The 13,571-nt window shown below is 37.8% G+C and overlaps 1 protein-coding gene across 1 annotated transcript; it reads left to right on the forward strand.

Annotated features, from left to right (window-relative positions):
- The first annotated feature begins 843 nt into the window (after nt 1–843).
- Nucleotides 844–11,015, forward strand: LOC134649621 (acidic leucine-rich nuclear phosphoprotein 32 family member A). The gene is made up of 6 exons (XM_063504453.1): nt 844–1,021; nt 2,636–3,012; nt 3,870–3,955; nt 6,158–6,238; nt 7,726–7,827; nt 10,854–11,015. The coding sequence occupies exons 1-6, from the start codon at nt 974–976 to the stop codon at nt 10,931–10,933; spliced, it is 774 nt and encodes a 257-aa protein (XP_063360523.1). The 5' UTR covers nt 844–973; the 3' UTR covers nt 10,934–11,015.
- Nucleotides 11,016–13,571: the final 2,556 nt, after the last annotated feature.

The raw sequence follows: 13,571 nt of genomic DNA on the forward strand, positions 1-13,571 counted from the left end.
TACGGAACCCTAAAAATGTGTCAAATATAAACCTAAGAAATACAATGTAATTATAACAAAAGTTTAATGACGTTTCAATCAAAGATCAATTTAGAGAATTATGAAAAGCACTTGCTGAAATTAATACATTTAAAGGTTTAATTACTAATCACTCTGTATAACTATTACCTACGCCAAATTTCATTATACACCTAGAATTATGGTTTCTGAGTAAAGACATAAGTACTTAACTAGCTACTACGACGGACTTACAAATTGATATGACGAATATAAGTATAGGATAGGAAAGACTCTTCATTCCAAAACCGGAATACAGGAATGGGGAGCATCAATGAGGACATTTTTTGTTGTTTAAATTTAAAGTGGAAAATGTAATTAAAATATTTAAGCACTCTCCATGCTTAAATATTTTAATTCCATTTCCACTTTAAATTTTCGTTCCATTATTAAAAGCGTGCCTTTACGTGCTTAAAAATAATATTAGGTACACAATAAAATACATAACTATGTCTACATTTACCTTAATTACATCGATCATTCTCATTGGAAAACAATACCGGCTTTCTTACACTACACCTACATTTCAAAAACTCCCGCTATTTGTGCATCAGACATACAACCTACTATTAGTGCCAACCTAAGAAAGTAAACGTACTGTTCCTGTATCATAATATGCATCTTTTGCATTTCAGACTGTGGTAGGTCTAGAATAAATAAATAGTTATTATTTTTTACATACGCTACAACTAAATCATACTTTAATTTTTTATCCAAAATAGTTTAAAGTCTGCGGCATTGACTGCGTTTCCGGTTGCTAACGCCGTATTTCGCCGACAGGCGGCGCACAACGTCACTCACTCGTGTATCTATAGTTTCCTTCTGTTTTGAAACCCAAGCCTAGTGAATTAGATCTTGAAAATAATTGTTAAGGTGGTTTTAAAGTGCTCTAATTGTTGATTAAAATATAGCTACGATGGAAAAGAGAGTCGCCTTGGAATTACGAGGAAGAAACCCTTCACAGGTAAATAAAGTCATTTTTTCAATCAATTGGAATGTTTTGTCGATACGTATTTCGTCTATACTTTATGTGTAAGGCGTGTAAATTACGTTTTTGTCTGTAAATTTACTAAATTATCGGTTTTTATTGTAATCTCACTATTCAATAATGTAAATCCATAACGTAATAATGGATATGGCGATATTGTATACAGGAATTAGCCATTACCGATTGTTACGTTTCATGTGCACATATCAAACATACTGCTGATATTACTGTATTCTCGCGATTTATCGGTGACTGTAATCTCAGGATTTTCTTATTTGTATCAGACGTTCGTCTATTTCACCGATTCTGTTTGCACACAAGCACTAGAAACGGTCATGATGTAAATATTCCATATTGAGGTTAAGTTTGGGAAAAACTTGCAAAAGATATAGCTTTTTGTTATGAGATTACAAATATGTACTTGAGCTTATTACCACGTTTATAACTTACTTACTTACTATAATATAAAGTATAAATAGATTGGTATTTACTATGAAACCCGTAAAATACTACAGTATTACGACCTGTCAATAATTATGAACCTTTATCCCATTCAACATTCAATGTAATATTTCCAGAGTTTTAGCATCCGATAACAATGATATAATATTTTGCGATACACCGGTTTCTTTCGACCTCGCGAGTCGTTGTAGTGTGTAATTAAAGTTTTCTGTGAACTAGTTCAGCTGAATTTACTTAGTCTGCTCAATTTCGCGCCCTTTCACCTATTAAAATTCTATATCCGCAGTGACAAGCAAATGGGAGATGTTGGCACAACATTTTTTTAAATACGTAGAGCCTGTTGTAATGTGTTTCTAAAATGCATTTCGTTTAAATACTTTACATCTGCAATTCTATATTGACGCACGCCTTACCAATATAGCGGCCATTTTTATTGCGTCGCGATGATTCGTGTCATCCGCCATTTCAAGAGAAAACGATAACGATTTTACACGCGGTAATAACACGCCGTTTACTTATTGTTGTAGAAACTAATTTAAAAACACATTCCTTTCATATTTGATGCAACATTTCCGTAGTTTAATCACTAGTTTGTTCAATTTTACAAACTACGCAAGTGGATTTGCGTTGACAACTCACACCATTTTGACGTTTGGTTGGCTCGACTTGACTTTGCCAATACTGTTGAAAGCCAGCAACAGTACTTGTAATCTAATCTCTTTGCGTATAAATTTAAACGAATTGAAGACAGCTTTGTAAAATTATAGTTAAATTTTAGAGACATAACATTATTTCCAATCGTTAGCCCTTGTAAATATGTCACATTATGAAAATGTCAACATACAAGCTTGCTTATTTTAACCTTGCTATTAAATCGCAGTCTCCGACGGCCTAGTAATTTATATTGTTGGTTTTTTTTTACTACACAATGAGACCTAATCACTATTGTCATTCATCCAAATGACATCTTAGATTACCCAAAATATCTACATACAGTGTTCAATGTTCATTTAACAAAATAGAAGGAGCAAGTGTTGACCAACATAGCTATTTAGTTTAAACTAAACATTCCTAGATGGCGCTTAAATAAAAGAACGTTTCAAATATAAAAGTTTTCATGTATTTCAGGTCAAGGAATTAAACCTCGATAACTGCAGGAGCACCAATGTTGTTGGTCTCACAGATGAATACACAAACCTCGAAATTTTAAGCCTTAACAATGTTGGGCTTACAACACTCAAAGGATTCCCCACACTTCCCAAACTGAGGAAGTTAGAACTCTCTGATAACAGAATATCAAGTGGACTAAATTTCCTCAGCGGCTGCAAAAAACTTACACATCTGAACTTCTCGGGTAACAAAATCAAGGATTTGGAAACACTGAAACCTTTGGAGGAATTTAAAAATCTTAAGAACCTAGACCTCTTTAACAATGATGTTAATAATATTGAGGACTACAGGAACAAGGTTTTCGCCTTACATCCAGCTCTAAAATATTTAGATGGGTAAGTTTCCATTACACACAATTATTTCGTATTATAAACATAGTAATTCAGTGCATATTCCAATACCTCTACATATAAATACCTTATTATTAGATAATTTTCTCCTCATAAAATTTTACTTATTGTAATGTTCCCGCATATATCGATAGCAATGATTCCTCGCAACTCATTTGCAGCATCATCTATGTAGGTTTATTTGTATATGTGTAAGTTTATGAATATAGTTTATAATCATAATTATATAGTCTTGTTTTCAAATTAATTTACTTTAAAAGACACTGCACCTACTTAATCTTTAGGTAGTATGTGACAAATTGCCGCAGCGAGAGTTTTCAAAAAGCTAAGTACGAAATACGGATAAATAATATTTGTTTGAGACTTATTGAAGATGGTAATAAAGCATATTGATATTTCTTTATTCATAAAATTAGAAAATTTACATGTCAAAAATTATTACTTATAATTAGTCAATTACAATTCATTAATACAATATTCATCAGTTACAGTAAAAAAAAAATAGGAGGATATCAATGATTCAATCACAAACCTCAAACTAAGGGTGGTATTGTATTCCTCCTGTCCAATTTCTTTGTTCAAAACTCGCTCATTAATCAAAATGATAGGTGGAATACCACCACCCTTAAGGGCCACCCCACATCTAACGTCTTCCGAGCGTCGGCGTCGGTCAGCGCTATGGAAAATGACGTCGGTGCGCAGTTGCGTCGACGTTGCGTCGAGCAGGGCCATAGAGTTGTAGACGCCGACGAGACGCCGACGCTCGGAAGACGCTAGATGTGGGGTGGCCCTAAGAGCTCTGTTTAACTTGATGTGGATAGTTTATTGAGCTTTTTTTACAGGCTGGACAAGGAAGATCGGGAGGCTGAAGACAGCGATGCAGAGGAAGAGGATGAAATGAATGGGAATAATGACAGTGAGGAGGATGGTATGTTAACTTTTTACATTAATATTATTTTTGATATTTATATAATACAACTAAGTACAGTCACGGTATCAAACATCAATACAAAGTGCCTAAATAATACACAACCTTATTGCCAGAATGCCTTTACATTAAGGTAGTGTGTACATATAAATAAGATTGTTTTAAAAACAATTGTTTGAAGTTTGTTTTAAAAACAAACTCGATGAACACTTTCGTAGACTACAAAACACAAATGGACATTGATGTGCACGTATCAGCTTTAAGCTGCCTGTGCATTCACATATAATAATATAATAATAATAATATATTTGGCATGCTGTCCATGTTGGTATTAACCTTGACTGTACATGTGTAATTAAAACATTATTATCACAAGTATAAGTAGTATTGTGTATTTAGGGATCGCAATCCCAGCCAGGTAAATCCCAATCAAAACCAGCTAAGTCATGGCTTGGCAAACTTTAAGGCTTAATCATAACTTTGTCATAGTTATGGTGAGTAGCTGTAAATTAATAGAGTCTGTTTGGAAAGAGAAGAGTCGTGGAATGTATTGGTTCCACACATGCTCTCAGAAGTTACAACTTTGTTGCTTAACTTCAAACTGATAAATCTATTCAACCCACTCAGCAAATATCTAACCCTGTTACTTTTTCTTAATACCACAATCGCATAATCTGACTGATTGATTTACCCCAGTTTGAAGCTAAGCGACTCAACTATGTAGGTACCTAATACTCACCATTATAGCCATGGTGATTTGACCCTTTACTATGTATATGTCACAACTCGAGCCTTAACTGAAATATAGTGTATCAAATATACCAAACATCCTAATACTCACCACCATTAGATCTGTAGCATTGTGATTGTAAGGTAATTGCTAAATTAATCATGTATTTGCTTTGCTCATTATCAAACTTCAGTATTCAATAAGACACAAATCTCAATAATGTACTGACTTCCAGATGTGGACATAGATTTGGGTCCGCTGGTGATTCACGATGAGCCCTCAGATAGGCCACCAGAGAGCAGATCCTCTCTTCCTGTTGTATTGTACACAATTTACGGCCTACTATTTCACATGGGGTATCTTAACAAAAGTAAGCATCATGTCATGTATATGTTGGTGATGCTTCTTTTTAGCGGTTCATTAAGTGGCCCTTTATGTTAAACAGTAACTGACAACATTTTAACTGTAGTAGGTACCTATATATTGCAGCGGCCGAGGTGTTCAAAAGTATCTGAAAATGCACTCTAACCACTTGACAATAGAGGCGTGCTCAGATGTTTGTGAGCACCTTGGCCGATCTGATATATTTTATGGCAACGGTACAATAGTGAGTTTTCTCATGGTCACAATTACCAGATGGTTTTTCTAAAGCTTGCGATTTATTCGCATTATTAGCGTTTTTCTTTAGTAGGCAAGGAAAGAGATGCAAATAAACTAATAGAGTGATGTGAATAGCCAGCATAATATACGAGTATAAATAATGTAGTTGCTAAAAGTTACCGCCATGTTGGTTCTCACAAGGACCTATGGACATAAATATTTATATATCTTAGATTGTCGTGGCTTGCCTGCTATGGAATTATATATTTACGTAAAAAATTACAAATAACAATCTTCAAAGAGTTGTCAAATTACTAAAATGAATATAAAAAAATCTATAACATTTGTTCTGTATACAGGGTGGCCCATTCAGATCGGTCAGTATGGGAAAATCTGAAACTAAAAGACATACGACGATCTCTTCTTAGGAACCATGTCATCGATTTCAGTAACAAGAAAAACTGCATTCATACAATTGAAAAAAAAATGGGTACTCAGCTCGGGAATCGAACCCGGACATTTTGAAAAATAAAAGTAACACTATTTCTATTTAGATATCGATTGTATAGGTCTTAAGCAGTAAATGTTACTATGAAACATGATGTATGAAATGAATAAAATGCATTGTTTTCATATCCTTTAATTTATTTTAGTAAGTTTTCGAAATTACCACCATTTTTTTCAATACATTTTACATACATTTTTTGTAATGTATGAATGCAGTTTTTCTTGTTACTATAATCGATGACATGGTGGTTCCTAAGAAGAGATCGTCGTATGTCTTATAGTTTCAGATTTTTTCATACTGACCGATCTAAATGAGCCACCCTGTATATCCAGTGACGCTGTAACACGGGTTGTCCTTGTTCTAGGGTCTGAAGTGGAAGAGGAAGAGGATGATGACGAAGACGACGGTGAGATCTCACTAAGCGCAGTCTACAATGAAAACCTTGGTTAGTAATGTAACTACCTTGAATACTGTACTGTCTTGAGCGTTGTGTCACAGGGCGGACACGCCATACATCAAAAAACCGGCCAAGTGCGAGTCGGACTCGCGCACGGAGGGTTCCGCACCATCAACAAAAAACAAGCAAAAAAACGGTCACCCATCCAAGTACTGACCCCGCCCGACGTTGCTTAACTTCGGTCAAAAATCACGTTTGTTGTATGGGAGCCCCACTTAAATCTTTATTTTATTCTGTTTTTAGTATTTGTTGTTATAGCGGCAACAGAAATACATCATCTGTGAAAATTTCAACGGACTAGCTATCACGGTTCGTGAGATACAGCCTGGTGACAGACGGACGGACGGACAGCGGAGTCTTAGTAATAGGGTCCCGTTTTTACCCTTTGGGTACGGAACCCTAAAAATGATTTGCGTTTATATGTGTGCGCGGCACGTCTGTACACGCGTCATTGAGTTTCTAACGGAATCCTGACATGCTCTCAGTAGAGCGACTTACGCACACATTCATGTCGCGGGCGAGGTAATCCGAATCGGGGCGGGGCGGTGCGTGTCCGTTCTGTATGATAATACTATTACTTATTCTGTGGTTGTGTACATAAGTGCATATGCTATGAGCATACAGGCGATTTTGTTATGTCTAACCCAACTCTGAGGGGTGAATATGTAGGTCATACTGAACAATTTCGCGGAAAAGAAACTGCTGTGCTGTTTTTGGGGTTGGTTTCATAGTAAAAGTTGTTCATATTCGCCCCTTAGAGTATGTTCAGTTCAGACATAAGGACATAATAAAATTCATCAATTGTAGAAAGCTGACTTTTTAATTAATTAATTATTTATTTAAATCGAATCCATAATTTATATGGGCTCATAATAATGTGACCAACTATTCAGAAACTAGTTTTGACTGAATTTATTTTTAAAAGTGGAAACATTATTGTCTTGGGTTAGGTGAGACTTGAACTCACGGCCTCTGGATCGATACTCCAGCGCTCTGCCATCTGAGCCATCAAGACCTCATCCATAGCCAGCAAATCTTTCCACCAACACCCAAGACAATTTTTTCACTTTTAAATTTATTCTAAGCTTAATAGGATCGTTCGCAGACGTTTCTGCTTGTTAAAAATTTAAATTAGTTTTGACTGTATAAACCATAGAGAAAAAAATACATAAGAGTGCTCACTCCATACATCAGTTCAGACTATTAATTTCAGTGTCTACATCTAGCATCGAGTAGCGGAACTATCAGTACTGCTACTTGACAATAGATGTAGCACCGACTGGAAAGTCTTATCTCAACAGCATAAGACTTTCCGGTTGGTGGCTACATCTATTGTCAAGTAGCAGTACTGATAGTTCCGCTACTCGATGCTAGATGCTAATAGTCTTTTTGGTACGAAAACTGATGTATGGAGTGAGCACTCTATGTATTTTTTTCTCTATGGTATAACTTATTTGAAATTGTAACTATTACAGAGGAGGAGAGCTCTGACAGCTCCGTGTACGAGGGCTCCGAGGACGAGGAGGAAGACGACGACGATGACGAGGAGATTGACGCGGATCACAAGTCAAAGATAGGTATGTAGCGAGACAAACTTCGAAAATTACCTCCGACGTTTCCAGGACGGCATTGCATTGTTGGGAGTTGATGTGGTCTCGAAGACCGGCTAAAGTTGATATCAACATCTACTTGCTAAAAGAGTAAGTAGGTGGCCGAGTAGTCGGACAGCTGCGTGTACGAGGGCTAGAAGACTGAGGAGGATACTGACGCGGATCACAAGTCATAGATAGGTATGTAGCGAGACAAGCTTCGAAAATTACCTCCGACGTTTCCAGGACGGCATTGCATTGTTGGTAGTTGTTGTGGTCTCGAAGACTGGCTAAAGTTGATATCAACATCTACTTGCTAAAAGAGTAAGTAGGTGGCCGAGTAGTCGGACAGCTGCGTGTACGAGGGCTAGAAGACTGAGGAGGATACTGACGCGGATCACAAGTCATAGATAGGTATGTAGCGAGACAAGCTTCGAAAATTACCTCCGACGTTTCCAGGACGGCATTGCATTGTTGGGAGTTGATGTGGTCTCGAAGACTGGCTAAAGTTGATATCAAAATCTACTTGCTAAAAGAATAAGTGTGGCCGAGTAGTCAGACAGCTGCGTGTACGAGGGCTAGAAGACTGAGGAGGATACTGACGCGGATCACAAGTCATAGATAGGTATGTAGCGAGACAAGCTTCGAAAATTACCTCCGACGTTTCCAGGACGGCATTGCATTGTTGGGAGTTGATGTGGTCTCGAAGACTGGCTAAAGTTGATATCAACATCTACTTGCTAAAAGAATAAGTGTGGCCGAGTAGTCAGACAGCTGCGTGTACGAGGGCTAGAAGACTGAGGAGGATACTGACGCGGATCACAAGTCAGAGATAGGTATGTAGCGGGACAAGCTTCGAAAATTACCTCCGACGTTTCCAGGACGGCATTGCATTGTTGGGAGTTGATGTGGTCTCGAAGACTGGCTAAAGTTGATATCAACATCTACTTGCTAAAAGAATAAGTGTGGCCGAGTAGTCAGACAGCTGCGTGTACGAGGGCTAGAAGACTGAGGAGGATACTGACGCGGATCACAAGTCAGAGATAGGTATGTAGCGGGACAAGCTTCGAAAATTATCTCCGACGTTTCCAGGACGGCATTGCATTGTTGGGAGTTGATGTGGTCTCGAAGACTGGCTAAAGTTGATATCAAAATCTACTTGCTAAAAGAATAAGTGTGGCCGAGTAGTCGGACAGCTGCGTGTACGAGGGCTAGAAGACTGAGGAGGATACTGACGCGGATCACAAGTCAGAGATAGGTATGTAGCGGGACAAGCTTCGAAAATTATCTCCGACGTTTCCAGGACGGCATTGCATTGTTGGGAGTTGATGTGGTCTCGAAGACTGGCTAAAGTTGATATCAAAATCTACTTGCTAAAAGAATAAGTGTGGCCGAGTAGTCAGACAGCTGCGTGTACGAGGGCTAGAAGACTGAGGAGGATACTGACGCGGATCACAAGTCAGAGATAGGTATGTAGCGGGACAAGCTTCGAAAATTATCTCCGACGTTTCCAGGACGGCATTGCATTGTTGGGAGTTGATGTGGTCTCGAAGACTGGCTAAAGTTGATATCAACATCTACTTGCTAAAAGAGTATGTAGGTGGCCGAGTAGTCGGACAGCTGCGTGTACGAGGGCTAGAAGACTGAGGAGGATACTGACGCGGATCACAAGTCAGAGATAGGTATGTAGCGGGACAAGCTTCGAAAATTATCTCCGACGTTTCCAGGACGGCATTGCATTGTTGGGAGTTGATGTGGTCTCGAAGACTGGCTAAAGTTGATATCAACATCTACTTGCTAAAAGAGTATGTAGGTGGCCGAGTAGTCGGACAGCTGCGTGTACGAGGGCTAGAAGACTGAGGAGGATACTGACGCGGATCACAAGTCAGAGATAGGTATGTAGCGGGACAAGCTTCGAAAATTATCTCCGACGTTTCCAGGACGGCATTGCATTGTTGGGAGTTGATGTGGTCTCGAAGACTGGCTAAAGTTGATATCAACATCTACTTGCTAAAGGAGAAAGTAGGTATGTATGTAGGTGGCCGAGTAGTCAGACAGCTGCGTGAACGAGGGCTGGGAAAATGAGTAGGATAGTAACGATGAGAAGATTGACGCGGATCACAAGTCAAAGCTAGGTATGTAGCACTACGTTAGCCAAGTGGGCAGACAGCTCTTAGAAAGTGAATCTTCTGTACCTAGTACTATTATTTATTCTGTGTCAAAACATGAGTGACACACTTGACACAGCCATATTATCAAACCACGATATGAATTGCTGACTGTAAACCAAGAATGACTGATACTTTCAGCACCACATAAAATGTCTAAGCGACAAGTAATCTTAATCTTAAGGGCTCATTTAGACGGCGCGAGAACTCGTATGCGAGTTTGATTACATTGCGTCATTTGGTCGGTCGGCTGAATTGTTGTAACTTCAATGGTCCGCAATGTAACTAAAATCGCATGCGAGTTCGCGCGCCGTCTAAATGAGCCCTAACTCTTCTAATACAAAAGTAGTGTTAAGAGCCAACAGGAGTGGTCATTTCTCCATACAAACGTACTCGACTGTTTCCTCCGTGGGTTTTGAAGCTAGAGCAATGATTTTTTCAACACAGATTAATATTGTCAATATCTGTGTCGGACCGTTTTGCTTTTTTTGATATTTTTGTTTTTTAAGGCGCTAGAGCCCTTCAAAAATGGCCAAAATGGCCTAATTGACTATGCCGCAATGAGAGGCGTGCTATTCAAAACTGACATCAATTAGTCAAAAAAGCAAAACGGTCCGACACAGATAATGTCATAATCATTTAGATTTCCAAATTTGGTTAAGTTTTGGAGGAGGAAACAGTCGAGTACGAAACCTCGATTTTTGATATTTTTACGCAGGATTTTTCGCCTTGTCCTTATCGCACTAGTTTTAGGAGCCGCTTCCGTTAGCGAGACGGGTATATTTACCTAAAATATTTTAATCTTAGCTCCTGTTGGCTCTTAATATGCTGTTGTATGTTGTACAGACGGGGAGGATGCAGACGGCGAGCCTGAGGAGAGCACTCGGGGTAAAAAGCGGAAACACGACGACGACGAAGAGAATTGAGGGTTGCCTTAAGCGGAGTTATCTTACTAGTTCGTAAGTGTACAGCCTCCGATGCATCGGACAATAAACTTGATCACAACCATAGAGAAAAAAATACATAGAGTGCTCACTCCATACATCAGTTCAGACTATTAATTTCAGTGTCTACATCTAGCATCGAGTAGCGGAACTATCAGTACTGCTACTTGACAATAGATGTAGCACCGACCGGAAAGTCTTATCTCAACAGCATAAGACTTTCCGGTCGGTGGCGACATCTATTGTCAAGTAGCAGTACTGATAGTTCCGCTACTCGATGCTAGATGCTAATAGTCTTTTTGATACTAAAACTGATGACTGTGAGCACTCTATGTATTTTTTTCTCTATGTCACAACAGAGATACAGTCATCCCCATAGACTAGGCAGTTGTGAGACTATATCGCAGGAGTTCCCAACCCGGTAGCGCGTTTAAGACGGCTTAGCGAGACCCTTAATATAAAAATAGACATGAAAATATTTTTGCAAAAAAAGTTGAGAACCCCTGTTCTAGCAGCACCCTCTGGCTAGCTCACTCGCTTCTTTTCTTAGTGTTAACACGTCCACTGCCACCAACGCACATATGCGTTCACCGTCATACAAGTTTATTCCTAGGCCACGCCCCATGGCAGTGAGTGCGTTAAAGCGCCTCAGCGCCACCAACATGTTTTCTATCATTACGATGTTGATGTCTTTTGCGTGTAATCTGTAGTTTGTTGTCTGACAAGTTAATGTTTCAATAAAATTGTTTATGTAGTAATATTTTTTTATTCTATTGACATACTTAATTTTAGTCTAATCATTGAAATGAAAGTGCAAGAAACTAGAATTAAATTAAAATAGCTCTCAAAAGTTTTGGTATCAATTATATTAAAATTAGATTTAAGGTAAAGGAACAAGACAGTAAATTATTAGTGCCCTTGGAATCCATTGTAGTGTTAAATTTAATGTTAGAGCCTTGCGGCTTCTTTCCGTATTCTTGTGACTAAGATAATTTAGACCAAAGTTGCTGTTGGAAACAAGCCGCAAGCTAGATATTGAGAGTTATGGCAGCCAATGAGTGATGAAATTAATAAATATACACAGTAAAGGCAAACTAGTTGCAAATGACAACACTTATGATTATCGCCTTGGCATACATACAACATTGACACGGACCACCCTTAAAGTTCATTATAAACATGATTTTCTTTTCTAACAAATCCATATGTTTGACAAAACGTCTCGTCGATACCTAAATTTTGACGCTGAAGCATTCTTCAGTAGCTTTATATTGTAATGATTTAATATTAAGTTTTGTTACTTTGTATATGTGGATTTTTAATGTGTAGCAATCTCACTAATGATTACTGAAACGTTTATCAGTATCACAAAATTCCAATGGGCGTAGTAAATTTATTCAATCAAATCTTTGACACCCAAATGAGTTCAGAGAGTATTTTTCTACAATCATTTTAATCTTAATATTGCAATTAATGCACTCTAGAATATCAATGATAATATGAAATGTTTGGTTGATGCAACGTAATAAACGTGCCAGATATGTTGAAGAGAATTTTAGTTAATAATTTTATTGTATTATGTAAGTCATTAAGTTTAAGTAATTTACAACTTGGCCTGTTGATATATATTGTATAATCCTATTAAGATTTTTATTTCTGGGATTGTAAAATAAAAACTTAAACTTTAATTACGTGTTTTTCTTATACAATAATGTCAATAATTTTTTGTATTAAGCAGAAGAAACGTCTGCGAACGATGCTATTAAGCTTCAAAATAAATTAAAAGTGGAAAAATTCACTGTCTTGGGTGGGACTTGAACCCACGACCACTGGATCACTAGTGGTCGTGGGTTCAAGTCCCACCCAAGACAGTGAATTTTTCCACTTTTAATTTATTTCGAAGATTAATGTCAATAATTATCTATTACAGTAGTAATAGAGCCTCCTCAAAAGCAGTCTCGCCATATGTGCACTTCACTATCGGCAATTTTACTCGTAGATGTAGGTTTACCGAGCGATAATCGCTATTTTATTTTCAACTGGCAAAAAATACTTAATTCTTTTAAATAAATTAGTTTACTTTCCGATTCCGGAAAAGAAAGTAAATAGTTGCTTAAACGTAAATTCAAAATAGTTATTTACGATACATGTGCGGAAAAGAGGAAATTCGAAACGAGTAGCGATAAATTAAGACCGCAGGGAGGGGACCGAGAGGGAAACAACGAAAAGTGCTTATTTACGCACTAGTGCAGGAAAGTAGCACCATATGTACTGTAAAACATTTTGCAGTACATATGGCCCTATTTGCCCGCACGAGTGCGTAAAATAGCACTTTTCGTGTGTATGTCAAAAGTTTAAAGGGCCATATGTACTGTAAAACGTACGATACACTCCCTTCGGTCGTGTTTTAATTTATCGCCACTCGTTTCGAATTTCCTCTTTTTCGCACTTGTATCGAAAATAACTATTTCGGTTCGTAAGCATATTACTAAACTAGCAAAGTGCACAACTGATATTTATTCCCCGGTAGGTATTTGAGGGTTAGGTAAATAAAACACGTACTATTCAAAAATAATTTAATAAATACAAAAAACAATGGCATGCTTTTCAACAGGCATAC

Source organism: Cydia amplana, chromosome 7, assembly GCF_948474715.1.
Source record: "Cydia amplana chromosome 7, ilCydAmpl1.1, whole genome shotgun sequence".
Lineage (NCBI taxonomy): Eukaryota > Metazoa > Arthropoda > Insecta > Lepidoptera > Tortricidae > Cydia > Cydia amplana.

What these genes read in the sequence shown, in the direction of transcription:
- LOC134649621 (XM_063504453.1), top strand. Translation starts at nt 974, where the DNA reads ATGGAAAAGAGAGTCGCCTTGGAATTACGAGGAAGAAACCCTTCACAG. An exon ending in GCTCTAAAATATTTAGATGG is followed by an intron (nt 3,013 to 3,869) that starts GTAAGTTTCCAT and finishes CTTTTTTTACAG; the next exon opens with GCTGGACAAGGAAGATCGGG. An exon ending in AGTCTACAATGAAAACCTTG is followed by an intron (nt 6,239 to 7,725) that starts GTTAGTAATGTA and finishes TAACTATTACAG; the next exon opens with AGGAGGAGAGCTCTGACAGC.